This window comes from Paracoccidioides lutzii, assembly GCF_000150705.2.
Source record: "Paracoccidioides lutzii Pb01 unplaced genomic scaffold supercont2.14, whole genome shotgun sequence".
Classification (NCBI taxonomy): domain Eukaryota; kingdom Fungi; phylum Ascomycota; class Eurotiomycetes; order Onygenales; family Ajellomycetaceae; genus Paracoccidioides; species Paracoccidioides lutzii.
Genome location: NW_015440960.1, coordinates 273,029 through 298,443, shown reverse-complemented (window position 1 = coordinate 298,443; position 25,415 = coordinate 273,029). Strand labels below are relative to the sequence as shown.

At 46.3% G+C, this 25,415-nt stretch overlaps 9 protein-coding genes across 9 annotated transcripts; 6 read left to right on the top strand and 3 right to left on the bottom strand.

Annotated features, from left to right (window-relative positions):
* Positions 1–714: 714 nt before the first annotated feature.
* On the top strand, positions 715–1,111 carry PAAG_12025 (hypothetical protein; the record flags this gene model as incomplete). Its single annotated transcript, XM_015847570.1, has 2 exons — positions 715–970; positions 1,077–1,111. 2 exons carry the CDS (start codon positions 715–717, stop codon positions 1,109–1,111), a joined length of 291 nt encoding a protein of 96 aa, XP_015702795.1.
* Positions 1,112–1,672: 561 nt separating this feature from the next.
* Positions 1,673–3,889, top strand: PAAG_12024 (hypothetical protein; the record flags this gene model as incomplete). The annotated part of the gene is made up of 1 exon (XM_015847569.1): positions 1,673–3,889. One exon carries the CDS (start codon positions 1,673–1,675, stop codon positions 3,887–3,889), a length of 2,217 nt encoding a protein of 738 aa, XP_015702794.1.
* Positions 3,890–6,618: 2,729 nt separating this feature from the next.
* Positions 6,619–7,218, top strand: PAAG_05351 (hypothetical protein; the record flags this gene model as incomplete). The annotated part of the gene is made up of 1 exon (XM_002792576.1): positions 6,619–7,218. One exon carries the CDS (start codon positions 6,619–6,621, stop codon positions 7,216–7,218), a length of 600 nt encoding a protein of 199 aa, XP_002792622.1.
* An 865-nt stretch (positions 7,219–8,083) lies between these two features.
* On the top strand, positions 8,084–9,323 carry PAAG_05350 (mitochondrial phosphate carrier protein; the record flags this gene model as incomplete). The annotated part of the gene is made up of 4 exons (XM_002792575.2): positions 8,084–8,247; positions 8,383–8,802; positions 8,872–9,203; positions 9,274–9,323. The coding sequence occupies 4 exons, from the start codon at positions 8,084–8,086 to the stop codon at positions 9,321–9,323; spliced, it is 966 nt and encodes a 321-aa protein (XP_002792621.2).
* A 1,121-nt stretch (positions 9,324–10,444) lies between these two features.
* PAAG_05349 (alpha-amylase) lies at positions 10,445–12,771 on the top strand (the record flags this gene model as incomplete). Its single annotated transcript, XM_015845548.1, has 7 exons — positions 10,445–10,517; positions 10,751–11,140; positions 11,242–11,846; positions 11,916–11,939; positions 12,002–12,022; positions 12,128–12,350; positions 12,419–12,771. The coding sequence occupies 7 exons, from the start codon at positions 10,445–10,447 to the stop codon at positions 12,769–12,771; spliced, it is 1,689 nt and encodes a 562-aa protein (XP_015699774.1).
* An 811-nt stretch (positions 12,772–13,582) lies between these two features.
* PAAG_05348 (hypothetical protein) lies at positions 13,583–14,440 on the bottom strand (the record flags this gene model as incomplete). Its single annotated transcript, XM_002792573.2, has 3 exons — positions 13,583–14,120; positions 14,215–14,315; positions 14,387–14,440. The coding sequence occupies 3 exons, from the start codon at positions 14,438–14,440 to the stop codon at positions 13,583–13,585; spliced, it is 693 nt and encodes a 230-aa protein (XP_002792619.1).
* Positions 14,441–15,329: 889 nt separating this feature from the next.
* PAAG_05347 (hypothetical protein) lies at positions 15,330–18,861 on the bottom strand (the record flags this gene model as incomplete). Its single annotated transcript, XM_015845547.1, has 4 exons — positions 15,330–15,830; positions 15,953–18,215; positions 18,285–18,625; positions 18,754–18,861. 4 exons carry the CDS (start codon positions 18,859–18,861, stop codon positions 15,330–15,332), a joined length of 3,213 nt encoding a protein of 1,070 aa, XP_015699773.1.
* A 1,013-nt stretch (positions 18,862–19,874) lies between these two features.
* PAAG_05346 (GPI-anchor transamidase) lies at positions 19,875–21,086 on the top strand (the record flags this gene model as incomplete). The annotated part of the gene is made up of 1 exon (XM_002792571.1): positions 19,875–21,086. The coding sequence occupies one exon, from the start codon at positions 19,875–19,877 to the stop codon at positions 21,084–21,086; it is 1,212 nt and encodes a 403-aa protein (XP_002792617.1).
* Positions 21,087–22,342: 1,256 nt separating this feature from the next.
* On the bottom strand, positions 22,343–24,992 carry PAAG_05345 (DNA replication initiation factor Cdc45; the record flags this gene model as incomplete). The annotated part of the gene is made up of 2 exons (XM_002792570.1): positions 22,343–24,181; positions 24,237–24,992. The coding sequence occupies 2 exons, from the start codon at positions 24,990–24,992 to the stop codon at positions 22,343–22,345; spliced, it is 2,595 nt and encodes an 864-aa protein (XP_002792616.1).
* Between the last annotated feature and the right edge of the window lie 423 nt (positions 24,993–25,415).

The following is a 25,415-nucleotide window of genomic DNA, read 5'->3' as shown; positions in this document are numbered from 1 at the left end:
GAAAAACAGGCTGCTCAACTGCGACAAATCCGTTTCGTGTCTAACTATGGGCAGTCTCAGTCGAAGGGGCGCAGAGTAGCCGATGCGTCCATTGTGCCCTGTTTCCACCTCCCATGCGACAGACTTTTCACCAAATTGTTACCCCTCAGCCCATGAGTTGACAGAAACTGATATGCGCCCTCTCCCTCCAGATTTCTAACATGTCGAAAACGGAAGATCGGGTGCTCTGGTGAACAACCATGTGAATGTAAATATGCTTCCGCAATTCTGGCCCTGAAACCGCCGCCTGTCAAAGTGGCCTCTGGCTAACTTGGCGGTAGTCTACAAAACCTGCTCCGACCATGGGCACGATTGCTTGGGGTACAACTGCCCGCCCGATTCGCACGACGCTACCTCAAATGCCCGCCAGCAGGCAAAGTCGGATATTGCAGCATCAAGAACGCGACTGGAACCTATCTTAGCAGACGTCGTATGTGGAATTGTGGCAAAGTTCTTGCTTCACCCGCTCCTGACATCGCAGTCCCAGAACATCGAGCCTGGAATATCAACCAATAAATGACCGACAACATGTCCACCAAGGGCAGCCATTTGCGCATCGTGCAATTTGCTCCGTAGTCGATGCTCTCTCCTTCCCGACCCCCGCTGTAGTACAAGCATGCTTTTTAACTGCTTGCTTGAATCCGAGGGGTTTGAATCAAACCATGACAGTGGGCTATGGATGCGCCTGGGTATATGTCTCCGGATGGCACAGGATTTGGTGATTCAAAAACTGGAAGGCATGAAGTTCAAATATGGGCGAACATGCTTGACACTGAAATGCATTCATTGTATCTGGCCATGGACGTACATGCAATGAAGGTGCAATTAGAATACGCGCCTGACACGACCATGAACCCCGACCACGACTGTAAAATCACGACCTCCGTCAACCAGGCTAAAGAGCGCGAACCGGTGGACCTAGTGCGAAGTGGTGATTTGGGAATCTTCCCTCCATCATACAGAGCATTTCACGGGATCTCTTCTCTGTGACTTTTAAACCTGAGAATATGCTAATAGTTGATTGGACACCTCGGCAGGGTCAAACCAACTCCGTGTCCGTATTGGCTGCTAAAACCAGTTGTGGGCCCGATCTTTCGGGGCGGGAGCCTGCCATGTTATTTTCTTTAACAGTTGCCCCCACAACGCGTATACCCCAGCCACTTCCAAACATAAAAAACCTTCCCAGCATCCGTCCAAATTCTAGGTGTTTTTATACTTTTTTTTTGTCTCGACTTGATATCAGTCTAACGATTTTATTTAAAGAAGAGATTCAGATGAGCTTCTCATTTATTGATTCCATTGTTTAAATTGTTATCTTTTTACATTGGGGAACTGCTACATTTTATCCTGGAGTGAGATAGGAAACCTACTATGCCATCCTTGTTTTTTGTACAGAATACCTGGTTACATGCATTTACCTCTATGTACGATCGATTTTGTGAACCTTCAAAGCATTGACTAGATCTCTTATACATTCCTCAACGATCTCCGCGCCGAAACACCCTAACGTATTTCGGGGGCCCGCAATAAAGCACCGACTGTGGTTTTCTTTCAAGTTAAGGACACCAAGACCGCGTTGAACAAAGAAATACGAAGGCAAAGGCAGTTAGATATGGCATGTTTAGGTTCAGACATGGCAGCAACGGATGTCTTAGAAGCAAACAGCTGTGGCAATAATGAAATCGATCAATCGCCATCTCCCACAATGGAAAAAATTGGCCAAGACGAATCTCATCCATGCGAGGAGGCTACAGATGGGACAGTTGAACAAGATACATCTTCCCAGAAGAAAACTGAGGAAGCTGATGCCCATGAGCGACTTCTTTCCTCCTCTTCCTCGTCCCATCCCTCCGAAACATTTACGGGTGAAGAAAATGATCTTTTCGATCGGAGGAGTGAAATAGGACGAACTACAAGAACGATGTCAAACCGCACTTCCATATCTTCATTACCAGGCTCCGTCATTGTATGCCCACCTGAGAAGTACGATGGCAGTGGCACCATAACGCGGAGTTTCCGAGGGCATTACATGCAGCATTACTCCGAAAGCAATACCAATGACGGCCCGACGCCCGTGAACAAAAACAGGCCGAAAAGGAACAATTACTCTTTCCGACTTTCGAAAATTGCGCCTAGTGTGCGCGATCATGATTCGCCGTTTAGACACCCGAGTTCTGTTCGCGCAATGCAGATGGGAGACGAGGATGAGTATGATGGGTATGGCTATGGCTACAACAACGAGGATCTGATGCCGTCGAGGTCATGGAGGAATCACAGTGGAGGGCGTGGGCATTCATGTCAGAGTGTATCAGGGATGTCCATACGCTCGCTGGGCTCATCACCAGGATCTGCCAAGCGGAGCTACAAATCATCCCGGGCAAAAGAGACAGCTGTCCAGAAGGAGTACCCGCTTATCCTACTTCATTGCACTCTGCTACCACCATCTCTTTCACTACCTCAGGGTTTGGGACTGCCCAGCGCGCAGATTTTAAAAGAGGTGTTGCCCCCTAGGCACTGGGCAAGATGGAAATTACTCGAGGATAAAATCATTAATTCGGGGGTGTTGCGGGATCGTGGATTGCTGATATCACATCCACAGGAAATGTATGACATACTTGAAGAGCGTTTGTTGGAGAGTCTAGAACTAGTCCGGCCGAGATTGAGTGAAGGTCATTTCCTTGGTCGAGAAAACGATGATGACCCCGACGATGGAGGTGGAGGGGGCACTGAGAAAGAAGGTATTGGAAATGTCAGTGACGGATGTGATGGAGAGAAATGCGCTGACTGCGGCGCAAGGCTCATCAAGCATTTGGAAGGGGAGAAGAGGCGATGGGATGTCAGAGTTTATGCTGCCAACGGTCTGATGGGAGCTGGGGCCTGGGCAGCAGCCTGGAGGGATATGGAAAAAGTCGATGTCGAGGTTGGATTAGCTCTGCCAGTTGAGATCAGGCGGGAACTGGAGCGGAGGATTGTCGAGGAAAATACGTTAAGAATGGAAGAAGAGCAGCGCTTGGTGAAGGAGGAGGAACGAAGGCGGGAGATATATGGAATGCCAACGGCTCCGACACAGGAAGCTATTGATGGACTGGAGGATGGCGATTCAGTTCCCCGTTTCCAGTCCAAATTTGACCAGTCATCGCCTCCGCTTTTATTTACACGCCCAGAGTCATCACCGATAATGCCCTCTACTGACTTCTATGAGTGTGAGCGAGAGTCTATCAACTCCAAGGAAGTTAGCCTCCAGAAGCTATGTTCAAATTATATTCGTATCCTTGCCAGCGACAGACGGAACGTTACAATTGCTTTCTTGAGCATTCTCGTCCTCTACTTCTCTATGGGCATGGCAAAACAAGGAGAGGTTTTCGCCTCTCACCCCATAACTAGCCCGCCACATGTCGTTCCTCCCACTGATTCCTCCCCAATGGTTCTGGAGTATAACCCGCCTTCAATTGTTAACTCTCCTGTCATGGTTTCCATGGAACCTCGCACCCAAGCACACTCCGGAGCTGAAAATAAAATTACCCCCACAGTGTTTGGATGTGGGATGCTTGCTACCGAACCCCGGTCCGTCGGTCAAACAATGACACGACAGCTAAGCGCGTCGCACCCGGCTGAGAGCGACTCCATTCACCATTGCCAAGATCTCTCTACTAAAGCATCAACACAACCTCAGCCACAACCATCCCTAGCGAAATCCACCGACGTGGCCGAGTCAACCTATTGCGCAACAGAGCCTCAACTTCATGAACCTGCGGAAGCAGCAGCACATCACGATACACCGCCTCCCATGTCGAAGTTAAGCGCAGTAGTCAAGGACGACGATCCTGCACTCAACACTGAAACCTTATAATATGTCCAATTGCCTTTAGCGTCAGATCATCGACTTTCGCCGTCATTAGCACCAGCCGTAGTTGAATACCGACCCACAAAACATTGGAAAATTATTGCCACACATGACGGAGGAAGGAGAGGAATACGCGAATGCTCCGGACCTTACGTTGGAATCACAAACACAGCAACAAGCCCCACCGTTTGTATTTTCTCAGATTACTGTTGATGAATAAACATAATCCTTTCATGGATAATACGGGAAGGTCATTTCCAATTCCCGATATTACATACTTAGACCATAACCCTGTTATTCGCTTATTCCCCCACCTACTTTCTTGTTCGTTTGAAGCATCACGGTCAGCACATGATTCTCCCCCGCCACCCCCAGCAACCGAAGCGGGCAGTGGTTTTGAACCTCACAATCCCACAGGGCACTATACTACTCATCTCCCGTAGCATACCTTCTTAATTCAGTCATTGAGTTCTGATCAACATCCGCTTCCATTTCTTTGCCCCGCTCATCTTCGCGCCGGGGGGGATAATATATGCGTATCAAGAATAGCCTCCTTAGCATGTTTAGCATTTCAATTTTTGATTTTCTTGGATTATCATTTCGTTTATATTTGCAAGCTGATAATATCTCTTTTGCGTGATGCTCTACTTTTTCCTAAGCAGGATTATGAATTGATGAAATAGTTTGTGACATTGATGGATGGATGGATGGATGAATGATGGATGTTTTCATGGATATATTCAGGATATCTAGATTAGTAGATAGGAAATATTGAAACAATAAGTTTTGACTTCATGAAAAAAAAAAAAAAAATGGGGTGAATAATTGCTTTCCCTTGTCTTCCGGTGTTGTTAAAGCGTGCGATCCCCCTGCCGCTGAGTGATATAATTCCCTAACCGCAAGGCCATTCGAAACGGATATCTACGATTTTAAACCTTAATTCGATTCATGGCCAATAGGAATTTCATTCTTATTATTGATATTCTTTCAAAAAATAAAGTAATATCCATGACAACATCTGGATATCACTACGGAGCATTGCCATTTGATTGATATGGAGGTTGTCCAAGGTCGCCCTTAAAAATTGTTGCCACTTTGAGCCGCACAGTTAATTAGCCCCAACAACCGCCCATCAGAGCGCAAACTTCGCCCGACTGCCCACTCAAATAATTATACACTACCACATTTATTATTGGCAAGTGCTCCGTACCCGGATGTAATGATACTTTGGTCAAATCGCCACCAGTGGAGTGGCTACATTCGTGGCATCCATGCAGCACTCAAAAACGCCTTAGCCGAAAAGGCGTAGGCACTAGGGTGCATGGGGATGGCGCAGCGTGCAGCTTTATTGCAGCGCATCCATGGTCCATATCCTCGTATGTTCTCCTCTCCATCCCAACTGAAAAAAAACGATCGTCAGTGTTGTTGTTTATACGAGGATCAAAGAATATTCTTCTGACCAGCTTGAGACAACCCTGCTTGAACTCCACCCCCACTAACGCCCTTACGCAGCTAGTGGATGTGGGCGTATCGTGAGCAACTGAGAGATTTGAAATCAACATGGATAAGGGAGTTTGACGTCTTGGAGCATCCCTTTGTTGGTTCCTGCTGACTTAACTGCTACTGGTTACAACTGGGAAGGATGCTCAATCGATCTGGATGGGTATCATTGAGCCTCAGCTGCAAGATCTCTCAAAAATAACACTGGGGAAGCTCCGATTTGATGTTGGAATTTCTGATGAAGCAGATGCTGAAAACAAGGGCTAACTACGGTTCTGCTAGGGTTGCATTTTACAGAGCTGGTTGAGCACTCAATAATGCCCATCTACATACATTCCCGGGAGGACTCCTGATCTCCATGTCATACCAGCTGCTAAAAATAGAGCCCCCCTTTGACATCACAAACATTCACACTGGCACACAAATGCTTCAGCCTGCTAAAACTTTTCCCCGTAAAAATCCTTCTAGCTCAATTGCCAAGAACTACCAGAACAAGAAAGATGAATACTCGTGGATGCTTATCCCTCTCTCAGACATGCTAGCTCATTGTGTTGTGACTTCTTCAGGCTCCCAATTATGAGACATCGATGACTAGCTGCATTTCCCGCCTCCGAATCTTGGTTGACGAGAAGTAACAAAATGACGAAGCTGAGAGAACCATCTACATGACCCGGTCGAGTAACATGACTATCAACATCCGCTTAGCTTTTCTTAGCTGTTTTAGTTTTACAGCAACAGAACTTCCTGAGACGCCACAAATGGCTTCTATTAACAATCGCCATCCCCGCTAGCTCAATATCATGAATCGTCATAGGCCAGAGGTTAAGCTGCTCTTGTTGATCAAACAGGCAGGGCTTCGGGTTGAATCTAAATTCTGAGACCTAACTGAAAATCTTTCTGCTGTTTGGGTATGGTGTTGATAACATTGGATAGACGTCAGAGGCAACTTGTGGAGTCTGATGTTCATTTCTATCCACTCTAGAGAAATGTCTATTTTTGCGTTATCTTGGGAGCTGGGGAGAAATATAAAAGGGGGATCCAGAGCCGCTGTTGATCTCCTTCTTATTCTCACCTTTCAGAAACAAGAAAATATCGTATGTCCTCTCAAAAAAAGTGTATTATTTTTATCCTGCCAATATCGTCTTGAGCTGACACAAGTCATCCTACAATAATACTTGTATCCTCTACTTGATATTTTCTGAGGGACTTTCCCGACCACCCCACAAACAACAACAATGAAACTCAACACCCTTCTGGTCTCCGCTGCGGCCGCCGTGCTCGCGGCACCAAGCTCCTCCCCAGCTGAAGGCATCTCCGCTCGCCAAAACGACCTCATTTACCCCCACCGCACATTCCGCTACTGGGTCCAAACCGGCGCCCTCAAGGAGGACCCGCAGGACCAGCTCCTCGTCGTGAAAAACGGGGTAGCCGCCGACGAGACCACCACAATTGTCACTTTCGAAGTCTCATCGGACCTCGAAGGCCGCCGCTGCAAACTCCTATTCGATCTGTGGCCGCGAGATGTCTCCACGGGCTCCAAGCAGGCGGACGTTTTCACGGTCATCAATCCGCCAACGCAAGATTTCTCTGCGGAAACTGTCTCCAGATGGAGGCCGGCTGCCCTTGCGGAGACTCAGCGGAGCCGCGATATCCACCAGGGCCGTATTTCGGTTAATGTACCGGGAAGCGCGGTCTGGATTCAGTCGTTCCATGGGTATCCTGAGTTCGACTGCCCTGCTGGCAAGCTGTTCGCGCTTGAGTATGTTGGCGTCAATGATGAGGTTGCTATCCGCTGGGATATTGGGGTGACTGGGCCTAGAATTACTCCTATCTAAGGAGTGAAGAAGTTGTTTGATTTTTGGGGGTTTTCCTCCCTGAGTTGATAAAATTTATGACTTTTATTATCATATCAGGCATAGAAAGGTAATATGTGAGATGGAATTTTGAATAATGAAGTTGTTGTATTTTGGGTTATGAGTATCGATATGTCTTTCATTAATATTTAGCTGAATACATACATACATACATACATATATATATATATATATATATTATATAGAATGGAATGTTGAATAACTGTTCAGCATAAAACAATGGTGTTCCTTCTTGCATATGTGAAGACGTCCATATCAGGTTGGTCTAAAGATGCGGTACAATTGCACCGTTCGATGACCTTATGGTAACTGAGAGATCGCCGCAAACCGTGATTCCCAGCCAGAATTAGCTTAGGTGTACCAGGTGTTAGAGATATTCACCATATGGATTTAACTATCAGTAGCGGCCCATTATATCAAAGATTGTCGTCAATAACAGAGACCCTGGGGTATGGTTGGTATCAAAGATATCTCCATCCTCCGGGTTTATGTTGCCCCTTTTCCAAGCCCAGTTCCAGCACAAGCGCAGGCACTTGAACCTGCCAATCATCGCCGAGAAACCTGAGCTGACTAATCCATGAAGCCGCTATGTCGTATCGGGACTAGCGCAGCCACGGGAAAGTTTCGGAATTTCGGCTCCGTCATTGCCGCGAAAAGTTTTCGGCCAGCTTTGCTTTTAAAAAGTCTTTCACGGTTGTCTTCTGCTGCGAACAATCAACTTCAAATTCCAATTCCCTCCGTTAGAGTGCACTTTTTCCTTTTATTAAGCCCCCACGCCACTCATCTCCTCCCGTTTCGCGTTCTGTCCTTCGTTTTTCTTTTCACAATGGCTGCCACTGCTCCTGCCCCCCAACTAGATGGCCTCAAGAAGTCCGCTCCAGTCCTCCCTCAAGGACCCCAGTTGAGCGGCCTTAATCTGTACTCGCGATTCGCCTTTGCTGGCGCTGTCTGCTGTTCAGTCACCCATGGCCTCCTCACACCCGTCGATGTGTAAGTTTCTCACTTAAATAGCCCTCTTTGGCGCTTGTGTTGTGCGCTATCCGAACCATGTTGATTGCGCGCATCTTGCGTATCTTTATTTTGCCCTCAAATTAACACTCGAGGCTAATAATGGAATCCCTTTAGCGTCAAGACCAAAATCCAGCTTGACCCCAAGACCTACAATAGAGGTATGATTGGGGGATTCAAACAGGTTGTTCAGAATGAGGGTGCCGCTGCCCTGATGACCGGTTTCGGTCCCACCGCTGCTGGCTACTTCTTGCAGGGAGCCTTCAAGTTCGGTGGTTACGAGTTCTTCAAGAAACAGTCCATCGACTACCTTGGCTATGAGACTGCCGCCAGGAACCGGACTGCTGTCTACCTCGCCTCATCTGCCCTTGCTGAATTCGTCGCTGATATCGCCCTCTGTCCTCTTGAGGCGACTCGTATCCGTCTTGTGTCGCAACCTGGCTTTGCCAATGGTCTTATTGGTGGTTTCGGAAAGATCTTCAAGAATGAGGGAATTGGTGCTTTCTACTCTGGTTTCGGTCCCATCCTCTTGAAACAGTAGGTTTAGTCTAATTCATGTCACATAACATGCCCATTGGTTTAACTATGCTAATTCGTGTGTATAAGGGTCCCTTACACCATGGCCAAGTTCGTCGTTTTCGAGAGAGTCTCCGAAGCTATCTACGGCCAATTCGACAAGGAAAAGCTTTCTGATAGTGCTAAGACCTCCATCAACTTGGGCTCTGGTCTTATTGCTGGTCTCGCTGCTGCCGTTGTCTCCCAGCCTGCCGACACAATGCTTAGCAAGATCAACAAGACCGAGGGACTCCCAGGTGAAGGAACTGTGTCTCGTTTGATCAAGATTGCCAAGGAACTCGGACTTAAGGGTAGCTTTTCTGGTATTGGTGCTCGTCTCGTCTTGGTTGGTGCCATCACAGCCGGCCAATTCGGCATCTACGGTATGAAAAGACTTTGACTTGTCCACAACTCTTGCATGGTGTAGATTGCTTATGGTGATTTTCTCTCCAGGTGATATAAAACGAGTGCTCAACGCCACGCAAGGTGTTGAATTGAAATAAGTTCATGTTTGATACCCCCTTCTATTCTCCCTCATTCTCGATGAGTTACGCTAGAGAATACCCGGTCTCGGTCCCTTTGTCGATCATTCCTCTTTTCCCAGCGGGCCCTTATCCGGAGTGAATATTTGTGTGTCGGAGTTGTCGTCATAAGGGCAAAGATATACCACACAGATAGACGGTTTCTTATGTTCCAAAAGTCATGTCCGTATATATTCTCGTCCCCCTTGTTTCGTTAAATCTCTTTTGTTGAATCTGGATTTTGGCATGTATTATCTGTAATTTTTCCGTTTCTTTTTTCTTTACAGCTCTCGGTAATTTGTTTTAGAGGCTGGACATAATATTCTACTGCATGGGTAAGGGGGGGCGGGGGGGGATAGATTCCGGATTTCAAAAGAACCCTGTTGCTTTCCTTACACACTATAGATTTTGTTCATAGAGTTTACCTTTTATCCATACCTGACGATATACATGTACAACATTTCTTTTTTTGAGCAAATCCTTTTCCGGTGGCCAAAGCAACAATACCCGGGAGAGCTCCGCGGTATATAATAATTACAATTTTCCATTTGAACGCCCAGACCATTTCAGGCACCAACAAGGTACCTGTTTTGGTTTAGCGCTGGTGCTTAATTGGCCCAACGGCGTTAAAGTCTATTTTTAGTTAACTATATCAACGCGGCTCAACCCCGACCTTGCAACATTCGTTCGATCTTCTCTCAGACGGAGGTCATCCGTATCCCTCACCCCTTCTGCTATATCAATTGCTTTGGAGCAAGCGTTTATCTATTTCCTTTATCAATTGCACATCCTGTTCTACTCCGTATTCCCCTGACAATTTTTGAGCGGAAATTATCCCTGACATTTTAATCCGCTTCCCCGCACGTTTTGACTTTGTCTTCCTTCTTCACAGCACAACTATCATCACACTGTAATATCTTCGAAGGCAACCGGAAGGAAAAGTAAAGGAAGAAGCCCTCAAAAGGCATGAACTGAATCAAACATCTAACCCTGCCATGAGATCTGTGCGGGCATGTTAGTGATTTCAGATCCATCTGTGTTTCTGAGTTGTTCAGAGCGGCTGAGGTGCGCACTATTGAGTTTGGTCAAAGGTTTATTGCGGGATGGCGTCTTTCATAGTGTCGGCATATAAATACATTTTTCGTAGGAAGAAGACGAAATGGCTTGATATTGAAGGTTGGTAATCGTTATATGACATTGTCTTCCCACCCCCACCCCCAAAACACCGGTTTTCTCCATAGGATTGTGTATCACATTACTTGCCCTGGGTCTAGCGTTCTTCCTTACTTCTTTTTCTCTTCATTCTTAGCAAATTTCTTTTTCTTTTATACCGCCTACCCTGGCACGGCTAATCTCCATCCCACGCACTCTAAAAACTCCAGTAAAGACATCTCTAACCGTTTCCCCAGATTTCAATACCGACAATCCAGGCGAGGAAAACAAGCTCATGTTCCAGGCCTTTGAGTGGTTTGTGCCTAATGACAAGAAACATTGGCAACGGCTGCAGGCAGCCCTACCAAGTCTAAAGGCGATCGGAGTGACTAGCATCTGGCTTCCTCCGGGATGTAAAGCCATGCATCCATCCGGAAATGGCTATGATATCTATGACCTTTACGACCTAGGCGAGTTCAATCAGAAAGGGACAAAAGCGACCAAGTGGGGCACTAAGGAAGAGCTTGTTTCTCTTGTGACCAAAGCGCATGAGATGGAAATTGCAGTTTATTGGGATGCTGTGCTTAATCATAAGGCTGCGGCTGATTATGTAGAGAAATGCGTTGCAGTCATGGTTGACCCGAAAGGTGAGTTTCATTCCATAATTGATAGGCATCATAAGTCGGTGATGAAATGGTGGTGCTTATATGATGCGAAATAATTATTAATGCTGTTAAACGGGGCGGAGATTTAGATCGGAGGAGAGTCATCAGTGAGCCTCAGGAAATAGAAGCCTGGTCGGGCTTTTCGTTTCCTGGTCGGGGAAACCAGTATAGCAAAATGAAATACCATTCTGAACATTTTACTGGTGTTGATTATGATGCCCACACTGGTCGAAATGGGATTTTCAAAATATTAGGTCCCAAAAACAAAGACTGGGCACGCGATGTCAGCAACGAAAATGGAAACTATGACTATTTAATGTTTGCGGATCTAGACCATTCGAACCCGGAAGTTCGAGAAGACATTAAGAGATGGATAGAATGGCTTGGTGACCAGCTGCATATTTCTGGCCTAAGATTTGACGCCGCAAAGCACTACTCAGCTGGATTTTTGCGAGACTTCATCATCCATATTCAACAAACTGTTGGCGCTGGTTGGTTTTTTGTAGCTGAATATTGGAAAGCAGAAGTCTGGGAGCTTTTAAATTACCTGGGACGAATGGGTTATCTCGTGTCGTTATTTGATGCGCCATTGGTCCATCAATTTTCTTACATTTCAACCACTGAAGGCGCTGATTTGCGCAGAGTTTTCGAGGGAAGTTTGGTGAAGTATAAGCAGAAACATGCTGTGGTTTGCTTCCCCTTGCTCATTCATTTTCCAGAATTTATATTAAATTTATATTAACCTCTGGATTCCTAGACGTTTGTCATGAACCATGATACGGTAAGTCATATTTTTAATGCAGTATATATATTCTATCGTTTTCACTACTAACAGTTATCCAGCAACCATCCCAATCACTCGAGGTAAACCCACCCTCCGTCATGAATAATTAAACAAAAAAAACCAAGGAAGAGAAAAAGCAGAACAAGAGCTTCGACTCCATTAACAATTAAATCAAATACAAACAGGTACCAATAGCGGAATTCTTCAAGCCACTCGCTTACTCCCTAATTCTCCTCCGCAGGGAAGGCTACCCCTGCCTGTTCTACGGTGACTTGTATGGCCTTTGCGGCGGCTGCGAAGGCATTCTTAGGCCGTCATGTAATGGCCAACTGGCTAATCTCTCGCTTGCTCGGAAGCTGTACGCGTATGGTCAACAGCGGGATTATTTCAATAAAAGGAATTGCATTGGTTTGTTTATTCTTCCTCTTGATATTCAAACTCCCAACCTTCTACCACAACCTTATCAAACTCCACAGCCACCAAAACCCCACACCAAGTTCCCAGTAGCATCACAGTTAACATGTCTTTGTCAGGGTTTGTCCGCATGGGCGACTCAGCCCACCCTCATGGCCTCGCTTGCGTGCTCAGTAACGGCCCTGCAGATACGAAGCGCATGAACGTAGGAAAGTCACATGCGGGCAGTGTATGGACAGAGGTTTACGGGAGCTGTCGCTCGAAAGTAACGATAGATCGCCGCGGGTATGGGATTTTTGGTGTCGTTTCGTATAGCGTGAGCGTTTGGGTCCGAGAGGACGCCACTGGGAGGGACAGTTTTGGGAAGTTGTATGTGGATTTTCTTTTCGTTTCCATTTTCCCTCTCCTTAACTAATCATTAATGGTTCGCCGCTAACCAAGTCAATGAATGTCTTCCAATTCTCTCAATAGCGATTCGGATATCTATTCATCCAGCTGCTGATCGACAGCTTATCATCCACAGTGCTTACTCTGTTTTTTGCCTCGTATACACCACCCATCCACTTCCTCTCCTTTTTGTATTCAAGAGTCATATGGTTTTGTGACTGAACTTTTATCCGTGGATGCCGTTGGAGAATTTTGTTCTTTTCTGTCCAGGACTGGCAGCTTATTGCTTTATGCATTTTCTCCTTTCTGCCACGTTTAGAAAATGCATTGATTTAGATGTCTAGACTTTAGGAGCTTGATCTTAAGCTGCCTTTCTGTTCCCCACCTTCTTTCATTACCACTTGAGATACAGCGGATTGTTGGATTTGTATGTGGCTTTGTGTTTTTAATCTGCGGCAACAGCCTAATCCTAAAAACATATATTAACATCCCGAAGAAAATTTTCAAATTGGTTCTTCTGTTCATTTCTCATATCATAACCGCTGAAGACTTCATATTCATCGTCACTGTTCATCAGTCTGCAAAACAAATGAACGAGGCATATATGTACTATCCTGAGCAATGATGATTCAAAAAAAATAAATAAATAAATAAATAAAATAAAATAAAATAAAATAAAATAAATTGTCGTGTCATTCTATTTATGTGACTCATCCATAGGCATAATCGTCAAACCACATATCTTCCAAAAGAAAAGCCAAGCAATAATATACACGCAAAAGAAAAGCGTCCCGCCTATCCAACAGAGAAAATGAATCAAGCTTGTCATACCACCAACCTTACCTCGCCGTCAAGCGCCCCTCAATATTCCGCCTCTCCGCTTCTTTAACAGCCTTCACCTCCTCCTTAGTGGCATCGTATGCAACGCTAACTTGATTGAACGGATTCTCCTCACTCTTCTCAAACTCCTTACGCACAATTTCAATTCGCTGCTGCCTCCGCAAACCAGGCTGCTCCTGTTCGATTTCCGGCAGTCTGCGTGCCTCAAAGGCTGCGTAGGCAGCTTTGAATCTCCTCTCGGGGTGGCGGTCGATTTTGGTCGCATCAGCCGTGCTGGTGGTCAGCGATAGGGCATCAAGCGCATTGTCGATACCCGTGGCGTTGATTGCAGGAGCGGCCTTTTTATAGCTGGCCGTTTTCTCGTCATCGAACTGGGCTAGGTCGAGGGTGCCGCGACTGGGTGCGGCGTGCTTTTTGGCGGATTTGACGCCAGCGCCTTTGGGTTTGGAGGGTAGGGAGGCTTCTTCGGCGGCGAGCAGGGCTTCACGCTCTGCCTTTTTACGGGCTGCTTCTGCTTTCTTTGCTTCCGTTTGGTCTCTATTTTTGTAGAATGCGGTGCATTAGCTTTTTGAGAGAACTGTCTGGACCCGCAGGAGAGGACGGGTAGGCGGGCGGCGTTTCCATTACATACTTCTTTGCATTCGACTTTGATCCTTTTGACCACTCCCGATCTTCCTCCTCAGCTTTCTTGGCATCTAAAGCTGCTTGTTTCTGAGCAGCTGCGTCGGCTTTCTATTCGTTATGCGCAGTTAGTATATTTCCAACTCATATACATATTTGAAGGGGTAACAATCGAGTCTTACTCGAGCATTACCCGCAGCCTTTTTGGCGTTTTCGCCGCCCTTTTTCCCCGCCATCTCTGCGGGTCCAACAAAAAAAAAAAAAAAAAAACAATATCTCCGATGATAGTGTCAAGTTGAAAAAGGATCCGTGCGAAGAGACACAGTATCTTACTTCGTACTCAGGGTATGATATCTGTTCCGTCGTTTTTAGATGGGTTAATTCTCGTCCTTCTGGTTTAGGCTCATTGTTTCTCAACACGTGACGCCGATCATAAATTACTGCTTTGACCTCAACACACCAGAATCTCTCCAGCTAACTAATCAGTTAGTTTACTACGGAGTTAGTTAAGCAGACGTCCAGGCTGGGCAAGATGGCTCCCTAAACACTTTCGTGGCATCGATGGCAGGTTATATGAAAAGGCTTGAAAGCAATCATATTAAATAACTATAGCAGCGTCAGAACTCGTAGTTTAAAGTGATGATGCGGGAAAATACCGCATAGCTTTATCTAACTGAATGAACATTGTTCTGCCCATTGCGCAAGTCCGTCACCGGAAAAAGCTGTTTTCCCTCATCCATCAATTAATTCCATTCCAGCATATCGGGGGTATCGTGAGCTCTTTGTCATAGAAATCAATTTTTCCCGGGTCATTCATATTTTATGTCTCTGGAAACCGGCCCTGCTTAATACGTCCTGGGGTGGCTGACAGGTAATCTGGTGGCCAGAACAATACGGGACAGATAAACAGGAAGACAATCAGGGAGTATTAAAACAAGCAAAAGCTTTGAAAATCAAATCACATTAAGGCAAAGTGGGGGTATCCGAAGATCAGTAAGCCAGGGGTTGTGGAGGTGAAGATATCGGGGACAGGGGTGGAAATGGGTACAACACAGAAGGCAGAAGAATGGAAAATGGATCATTGAGCGGAATCTACCACATGCCGTCCCATAATCGACAGTGAAATCAAAGCTTCAAATCCCATATTTCTTTCTGCCAAATTTTAACGTCAGTGACCTCGCGAAATTTTATCCCTTCAATTACCGTCACCCGATTCCGGTCGTCATCATCAGACTCCATATCACTCTCCATGGCCGTCCAGGGAGTTATGAAATTTGAGAACTGTGATTCTGAGCGCTGCACTGCTTTCCCTTTGCCTTTATCAGGGGCAATATATGAGCAGGAGGTGGAAGCGAAGTCGTGCTTCTGTGAAAATGTGTTCTTTTTACCGATCTTTGACGGCATGGGAGGAAGCCGATACAAACGGGCGATGGATGTTGAGGTGGGACCATTGGCATTGTAGCTGACAGCAACATATTTGACTTTTAGATGTGGGCGCTGGATCACGTTGTCCGTGGCACATAGCCTAATTTCGCGGAGTACACTGGTACAATAATCGCTGTGGGAGAAAATAATGTGGAGAGCATGAAGGGACCGAAGACCGTTGAGATGTTGCATGAACACGTGCTGTAGGGTTTAGTTACAGTAAGCATTGACTTCATCCTCGTCAATCACATCACCATGTGGAAACAAGGTATATTGCAAACGACCTAGGAGATTAAAAATAAGATGTGAGAAGGAGAGCTTACAAAATTAGGTGAGTTCATGCCAACAACAAGCTCCCTCAGCTTCGCGCCACGTTTACCGATCAGCACGGCCGACTCCCTATTCAAGCACCAGTGTACGAGATCGTCGTTTCGAATCATCAATGTTTTTAGGTGTTTGATATGCTTTACAAGGACCTGACGCCGAATGTCATCAATGACAACTACAGTCTTGGGAGCAAAGGACTCCAATTTGGAACGGCTACTTCTTTCCACCATGATAAGTTCTTCGAGGTAGTCCAGGCCATTCAAGAACGTCAGGAAACTCTGCGTGACATTATCCGTATGCACCGATGTTATTTGCAGCGCTGTGGTTTTGTGCAGCTTAGAGAGCATAGCCCAAAACGGACGTTGGGGTCCTACGTTCATCAAGGAGATATGCTTCAGCGAAGAGATATTGACAGCCCGACATAGCACTGAAGGCTTCACTGGGATCAGGTAGATGGATAAATTTTTCAGAGAAATTCCATGGTGGAGCCGAATATACTCATGAATGGCGCCATCGGTATCATCATTCATTGGACTTTCAAGTTGCTCCGAAGAAACTCGGGTGTCAGTCAGGCAAGTCGTGTCGAAACCTCTGATAGGCTCCTTTCCTTTACGCGATGGTCCAGCATGCACCTCTGGATCGGAATTGCGCTCGTCACTTTGGGGCACTTTCGGTTCACCGTCTGAACGCGGATCTATAGATTGATATTCCTGACCATGACCTTCTGCAGAAGTCTCCATTGGATCTAAGAACACTTGGTCTTCACCATCCTCACTCAATTCATCCGGGTGTTCGATATCAATCAGGTCCAGGAATTCATCATCCGGTTTTTTGTCTACCGGATTCGACAAAGATGCTGGATGTTGAAAAATTTCACACTGGGTGCTCTTAAGGGGGGGTTTGTTCGAGGCTGCATCGCTGGTATCGGATGCGCACGATGAGTTGTGGAATATATTGCCGGCACACTTCACACTAGTGTCCGCTTTTGCAGGATGCGCATTTTGTAGGGACTTATATTTAACTGGAGGTCCCTGCATACCAAATCCAACGCTCGGAGGGTAGATAAGATTTCCGTTAAAAGGGTAGGTGCACTTCTTTGACGTTGGAAGTTGTGATGGCGGCGGATTGATTAGAAAAGCCGAATAATCCGCGGCCATAGGTAAGGATATATCTTCAACGTCAAGAAGGGTTTTGGGGACAGGGGCACCAGAACCGAAAATTCCCGTCGGTTCGGTTGAGGTTGTGAGTAGGTGGGTATGTTGAGGACTGGAGGATGACTTCATTTTGCCCTTCGGAAAATCATCCGCCGTTTGATCGCTTTCGAGATACATCAGAGCCGCCTTCTCAATTTTCCGAAGAGCCCTGGAGCTTTTCGACGAGCTAGCGTGACCGCTTTTGCTGTTGGCTATGCCGCGCACCATTGTGCACAAGTTTTCCACAAAGATTCGATCGATATCCTGTCCCGATGACGATTTGAGTGAACACTGAATATCCCTGTCTGCCTTATGAACCGCTTCTTCTGCGACTTGTTCCAGTCTCTTGTCTTCTGCTGTCACATGTCCCTTCTCAAGACCAAAAATCCGGGCCAGAGCTTTTTCCTGGTTAGCACGCTCACGACGCACATTGACATCACTTGATGTAGGGGCATGCGCGAGTACAGGTTGCGAATTCCCAGGGAGCAGAGGTGGTGCAGATATCACCAACGGATGAATAAACCCATCGTCATCATCTTCCTCCTGGACGGTTTCTGTATCTGAGACATCCGTAATAGCCTTCTTCCGAGATTCTAGAGCCAATTTTTCAGAGAAGGAAAGTTTCAGGGTTTTAAGAGTGGTCGATGACGATGAAATGCATTCCGCAACTTCAGAGACATAGTCAAGGGTGTCCATATCAAGAACAGCTAAGCTTCTCAAACTGGAAAACTTGGAGAAATTTCGAGGTCCATCAGGATTTTTGTGAACATTCAGCCGTTTCACCAGCCTAACATCACCGCTGCCCATGTTTGTTTTGCTATGCAACATGTAGGTTGGTATTGGGCCACCAGGAGGAGGGGCTGGGTGGTGATGGTGATTTTGGTATTGTGAATGGCTAGAGGGTGGAGATGGAGGGGGGAACTGAAAAGACATATGTGATTTTGGTTTTGGCCGGGTTAAGTGAAGGGATGGCCCCGCCTGCAACCGAACATGAAGATTTTGCAGACTCTGGTACTTGCCCAAAGCAGTAAAGACCGATGGACTGATTTCCAATCGAACGTTCCACCTGAATCACGTCAGAATATAAAACTCTTCACGAGAGAAAATAGGTAGTAGATGCGGGTGGGTAGCTTACCGGAAACTCTCCAAGGCAGTTATCTTTTTTATAGTTGCAAGAAGCAGGGTATTCAAAAATTTCCCACAGGTAAATTCATATTTGAATTCTGAAGTTGCTCTCTCTCCTGTATCACCGCTATGGACAGTATCCAAGGAGATCTCCTTGATATATGCGGCATAGTTGTAGTCACTTGTGGTCAAAGTGTCCAGGAGCCCAGCAAGACGATCCACCGGTTGGTGTCCAGCCCTTGCGTCATCATCGGTAAAAACATGCTTGAACGAGCGGTAGAGCTGGGCGGCAGCTAAGTCATGGAAAGTCTTTGAGACGAGAGAAAGGTTGATTAAATCTGAAGAGGAAGCCTGAAGAGAGAGAGGGGAAAAGATAAAAAAGGGGGGGCGGGTAAATGGTTAGCTCATAAGCCAGTAGTAGAATAAGGACATGTTGGGCTTATGATGCTCAAAACTAGCAACAGGCTGATGGAACTCACATATGAAAATATGGCATCTAGCGTCTCTGGAGGAAGACGTAAAATAGGTGGCTTTTTCCACCATATCTCAGATAAGGATACAAAACCATTGTTAACCGGGGAAGACATTTATGGCCGCCACACAACTGCCAACTCCGCTAGAGATGGAGCTGTCGGACGATCTGGCCCAAGGTCTTACCTTAATCTTACTGGCCAGGTGAATGAAAACGGAGAGAAGATTCTCCAGCAATATTTAGCAGGAGGTATTTGACAGCGAGCAAATATCTATGCACTGAAAGAGCGTTGACTGTTGAGGATAGTAAAATGAAATAAAGACAACCAGAAAATAGAAGCAAGATAGATAAGCTGTGAAGATGTTCAGCTCAAATGACAAATGATGCAGAAATGTCAGGGAAGTTTAAGTAACAACAAGCAACAAGACAGTGAGTTGCCTACAAGTGGGTTGTGTTGTTAATAGGCACCAGGGCAACAAATGTGGAGAACAAGAAGTTTAGATAGCTACCAAGTTGCAGAGCACCGCAGCTGAGAAGAAGATCTCCAGCAACAATGAAACAGATAAGGGATGGGAGAGTATAAGGAGTACATACAAGGTAGCATACAAGAGGAACTAAGGATTAAAAATAGGGAGTTTAAGGGAGTAACGAAAAGAGTATAGAGTAAAAGGAGCAAAGCGAAGTTGAAGCTGAGGTTGAAGTTGGAGGTTGATAGAAGGGACCAAAAGGATATCCACAACAAATAAAATTGATTTTGATGTCGTCCAACAGTTTGATGCCGGTTCGTGGCTGTGATTGGTTGCTGAGCTTCTGAGCCGCACAAGAAGGCTGCCAAACTCTGGGGTCAGGTACCAGTACATAGAGTCCAACTTTAAAATATATGAAATTCTAGGTCACTCTAGTTAGTTGACTTTTAGCTTGCAAGGGACAAGCTGACATCAGCATCCAGAACATCAAACCTTCAACTTCTAACAAGTTAAACGATAAAACTACATACAGACACCTCTTCTTTTATATCACCATACCACCCAGATTATATATAAATATACGTATCGCATTGAACACTTACTACAATTTGCCTCCATGCGCTGATTTCTTGCCATTCTCTCTCCCTCCCACATCTCCGCCATGCGTCTCCCTTCCGCCATCTCCTCAGTCCTATCCCTCTCCCTCTCCATCTTCCTCCTCACAGCAATCCCCCACATCTCCGCAGAACACACCTCCAATTGGGCTGTTCTCGTAGGCACCTCCCGATTCTGGTTTAACTACCGCCATCTCGCCAATGTTCTCTCCCTCTACCGCACTGTCAAACGCCTCGGAATCCCTGATTCGCAGATCATCCTCATGTTACCGGATGACATGGCCTGCAACCCGCGCAACGCATTCCCCGGAACTGTGTATAACAATGCTGACCGCGCCCTGGACCTCTATGGTGATAACATCGAGGTAGACTACCGTGGCTACGAGGTAACCGTGGAGAGCTTCATTCGACTCTTAACGGACCGGCTGGGTGACGACGTGCCCCGCAGCAAACGTCTGGGATCTGACGCGGGTAGCAACGTCCTCGTCTACATGACTGGCCACGGAGGTGAAAAGTTCTTGAAATTCCAGGATTCAGAGGAGATTGGTGCCTGGGATCTGGCTGATGCCTTTGGCCAGATGTGGGAAAAGAAACGCTATCATGAGCTGCTCTTTATGATCGACACCTGCCAAGCTAACACCATGTACACGCACTTCTACTCCCCCAATATCATTGCTACCGGCTCCAGCGCCCTCTCCCAATCCTCCTATTCCCACCATGCTGATAGTGACGTGGGTGTTGCGGTCATCGACCGCTGGACGTATTACATCCTCGAATTCCTTGAAACCCAGGTTACAAACCAGAATTCGAAACGTACTCTGGGCGACCTTTTTGATTCCTACGACGAGGACAAGATCCATTCTCAGCCTGGGGTACGGTGGGATTTGTTCCCCGGCGGCGAGTTCGAGGGTAGACGGCGCATGGTAATGGATTTCTTTGGAAACGTCCAAAATGTCGATGTCGATGGCGACAATGCAAATATAACAGATCCAGGATCTCTGAAAGAAGATCTCGTAGCTATTGCAAGGCTAGTTGAGGAGTGGAAACGGCGAGAGTCACATGAACAAGCGTCATCCATGGAGCCTATCTCATCCAACGCAACCGAAACATCACCCACTTCCACCCCTCCTTACAGAAGATCTCCTGGTGCTATGAAAATGGATGAATCCAAAAGCTGGAGTAATCAACTCGTGGGACTCTCTGTTTTAACGAGTTTGGGAGCAGTGTGGTTTGCCGGTTCTCTACTTGGAAAGTCATAGCGTTCGTCTTTTCTCTTTGCTTTCTCATTTGCGATGTTTACATTTAGTTAACTGGTCCATGGCATTTTTTTTTCTTCTCCTCTGTTTTAGACATATATTTCCTTTTTGTAACTTCAGATATTCTCTTTTTCCTTGTTCCAGGAAACAAGAACAGCATTATCTTAATGATTGTATGAACTAGCTACCAAAAGAAAACCTTGTATATATTCTCTATGTTTTCTAAACTGCAGATCTCTACTTTCCCACATTCTGTCCATCAGACTCCAGTCAATGACATGTTATTAAAATCCCATTCTACAGCATACCGTAAGCACGGAAATAAGTCTTATGGGTATACCTTTCTAATCGTCAGCTATTAGAAATTTCGAGATGCAAGCTATATAGAAGCAAGTTGCTGAACAAAGGCAGAACACAACACCAAAAAGGACAACCGATCCTTACAAAAGAAGCCAGAATGAAAAACAATATATGAGCAAAACAAAACAAATGCCACAGAAAGAAAAGATCAAACAGAAAGAGTACACAGGAAAAGAAATGACAAACCACGCCCAGCCAACCCACTCCCCCGTGCAGAATCCAACCCATAAGTATATAAATCATTGTGTAAATATTAATTTCTTTCTTACAGGCATCCCATTCCATCCCGTCCACCGAGCACCTAGAGGGCAAAAAGGAAAAAGAAAAAGCAATCTTTAGAAACTCCAAAAATCCGTCGTGCAAGACCTTCCTCATCTATCCGTGCTATATACATGTTTTCTTTTGCTTCATGATGAAAATGAAAGCGAACACAGAAGACGGGTATATGCAGATCAGCCTCCAAAAACCAAGGTTAAAGCTGAGCAAAGCAAAAGCAAGGCAAATGAAATGAAAGGAAATCATAAAAGAAAAAGTGAAATGCGTCGGAACGTCGTGCGTGATAGGAAACCTGGGAATAGGGGAAAAGTCCGGAAGAGGAGATCGTGGGACGGAACAAGATAGCAGAACGCCAATAACACCACTGCGCTGGAAAATTTGATGTGTTATTGGCAAAACAAATGGCGAGGGTTTTATCGGAATGTGATTAACCCGCTTATAATCATTGAGAAATCGGGTAACAATGAAGTAATGGCACCGTTAAACGTGCGCAATAGGCTAGAGAATGGGAAAGACAAAATTAGTCGATCATCAATCACCCAACCACCTAAATTAACTTGGCGAGTCAAAAGGCAGTATGGCGAGCAGTGAATTGTCTGCCATCATATCAAGCACTCCAAACGTTATCCAACCACGCTTCGGAAGCTCAGGGCCTCGAGAAACCCACCCAGATCTTCCTTCTGCACCTCAACCACACAATGCTCGAAACTATCAATTCGCACTCTTGCATTCGTCTCGTGAACGACCTCTTGGAAAGCAATTCCAAAACGATTTCGGGCAATGCTTCGGGTCCGTAAATTGATCTGTTCCTTATCATCGTCAGAGTCAGAATCAGAACCAGACGAGGAAGAGTTATCGTCCTCGTCTTCTGTCTCCTCTTCCTCGCCATCATTCTCATCATCTCCGCGCTCCGCTTTCTCAACAGCCCGCTGAGCACGCCTTTCCTCTCGTTCCGCTCGTCTCTTCTCCTGCGCTTCCTTTTTCTTTCGTTTCTCGTCACGTCGCTGCGACAGAGCTGCAAAGTCTACCACACCCCCTCCACCACCTGTTCCAACAACTACATAGACGTTCCTATCTTCGTCCAGACCAGCCAGGACGAGTGGTGTCCCAATTGCTCGTTTACCGCCAATCTTCATGACATCTCCGTTTTCATGTTCCTGTACGCGAACGGCCTCCCCAACCCAAAGTGCGAGTTTAGTCAGTGCCCCAGGATTTGTGAACAGCTTCACATCCGGTCCATCCTTCACCACTGCAATCCTAAACGCACGTAAATGCCGAATTTGGTGCTTGGAGAGAAGTGATGTTCCGGTGCGTAAGATCGCACGATGGAGATGCTGAGCTAGAGGTAGGGCGTTCAAGAGATTCGTTGGAGATTCGGAGGAGGTTAAGGAAATGGCATCGTAAGCGCTCCAGAAGCGGCTAAGTATGTTAGAAGCATCTGAGTCCGAATCCGTAGCATCATGAGACACAGTATCATCATTGCCCTGGGCTCTTCGAAAACGATGACGATCGCTATCCACTAAAGAGGTGTCTATTTTCCCAACTTCGAGGATAGCGCCAATAATTACACCTACGTCAGTGGCGGACAGACATGCTTTCCAACCCCAACAGCGAACGAATCCCCAACCTGAATAAGAACCAAATTTACTCCCTGAAGATGCTGGAGGGACCAGCCCTTCCAGTCCGTACAGTGGGGCATACTTGAGCAGTTTTTGCCGCAGCACGCGCTTGAGTTCCATGTCCATATGAGTATAATTTTGATGGCACTGGCTAAGACTCACACCCATTTTCGCGAGGAGTTTATGAAGGCGTTTGCGCCCAGTTTCGCTCCAGACATGAAGTCGAGCTGCTAGATACGGACTGTGGAGCATACTTTCGTAAAGGGACCAATGTCGGACAAGTAAGAACCGCGGTTCAGGTGAAAGTAGGATAGATGTATCTGTGGGAGAGCGCCCAGTGGTGGGAATAACGTCATGGACTTCACTCCTTAGTGCTTCGCGGCTGGTATCTGAGATATCAGGCGGGTTTAGTCGACGCACTTCATCCCGAAGAGCCTGTCGAATACGTTCGCCTCGCTCACCTCCCCACCCCGCCGATCCTCCAGATTCTGAAGCATTAGATATCCCCACACCTGCCATAGTGCGGCCTGAAAGCTCCAAACTAGACACCCCGACAATTGCAAGCCATAGAAGGTCGTTATCGTCCCGTCCCAGTTCAGATGCAAGAGAGTATAACAGCGATGATATGGGTTCAGAATAAGATGTGCCAAGGGAATAGTAGATTCGTAGGACGGCTTCGTGTTTTCGTTTTAGACGGACCAATCGACGCCGCAGAGTACGCGAAGAGGGTTGCTTTGAGGCTGCTGAGGATTCTGAACCTGATGCGGGTGACGGGGAGCGAGATGCCTGGGAAGAATCTCCCTGTTCGCGTTCATAACGGTTGGCTAACGTTATTGAAGATCCCTATAATAGTTGTTAGTCTATGTTAGAAAATGGTAGATATTAATATAGCACTTACAGAGATGCTCCTGCGTCTCTGTCGCGGTGGCCTCTCGTCATCAGACCAGTCATCACCATCATCACGATCTGACAATGACTTTCTTTTCTTTGAATGGGAGCCAGGCTCCTCATCTCGGTCTACGCCACTATCAGAATCGTAATCCTCCCCATCCTCGTCCAATTCAGGCATTTCGAGGAGGGCGCAATAAGCTTCCCTTTCGGCAGCCAATTCTTCCTCAATATCGCCATCGTCAAAAACAATTATTCCTCCTTCATTGGATTTGTAAGATGGTGTGATACACCCTTTATCAACGCCAATAGCTTTATGTCTCTGATTTGGATCCTGTTCCTCCAAATGAACGCGTCGGGGATAACCTCCAAAAACATTACCCAGATTCCACGGTCTTCTTGCATCAATGACCCATACTTCAACTCCACCCATGCCCCCCGTCTCGGCCACATCGAGGCCTAATATATCGCCCAAATCTACCAGTCCTCCCACACCCATGCAAACAACCACACCCCCATTTCCACCCTCTGTCGTTCGCATTGGACGGACCAACTCTTCTCCAGCACGGGACAAATCGCCATACCCGTTAATTGGATGTATTTTATGAGGTATATAATCCCGTTTAAGTAATGTCGTCAGGATTCGACAGGCACATAGCGCATCTGGTTCAAGGGCAGCGAGGATAAGTACAGGCGGCGAGAGCGGATGATGGGATCGAAGAAGTTGGAGGTAAAGCTGAGAAATAAGACTCCGGGGCAAATACATCGCAGCAAGACACAGGAGAGGAGAACAAGCAACAGGTACATCGAATTGGTCGAGTTGGGCCTCTATATATCATATTGTTTACTGAAGATGTTTCGGTGCTTGGAATAGAAGACGCGGGCATTTTAACTGCTGAGTTTCACGCGTCAGACTAAATGTATCAGACAGGTATCACAAATACAAAAGTTACGGTGCGGAAAATTACACTGGCATCACGTGGGTACCCGTTTCCACCAAGTCTTTTCATCCCTTCGAATACTTAAGGAGAAAAGAGCATTATTCCTCATTGAAGAATAGGAGTGCGTGAAATAGCTCCTTATTCCAACATCTGAAACTTCAAACTTCAAGGAAACGCAAAGTAACAACAATCACGGTCCATATATTTTCAATGCAAAAAGTTACCAACTTTGTCCATGGGCAGCTCGT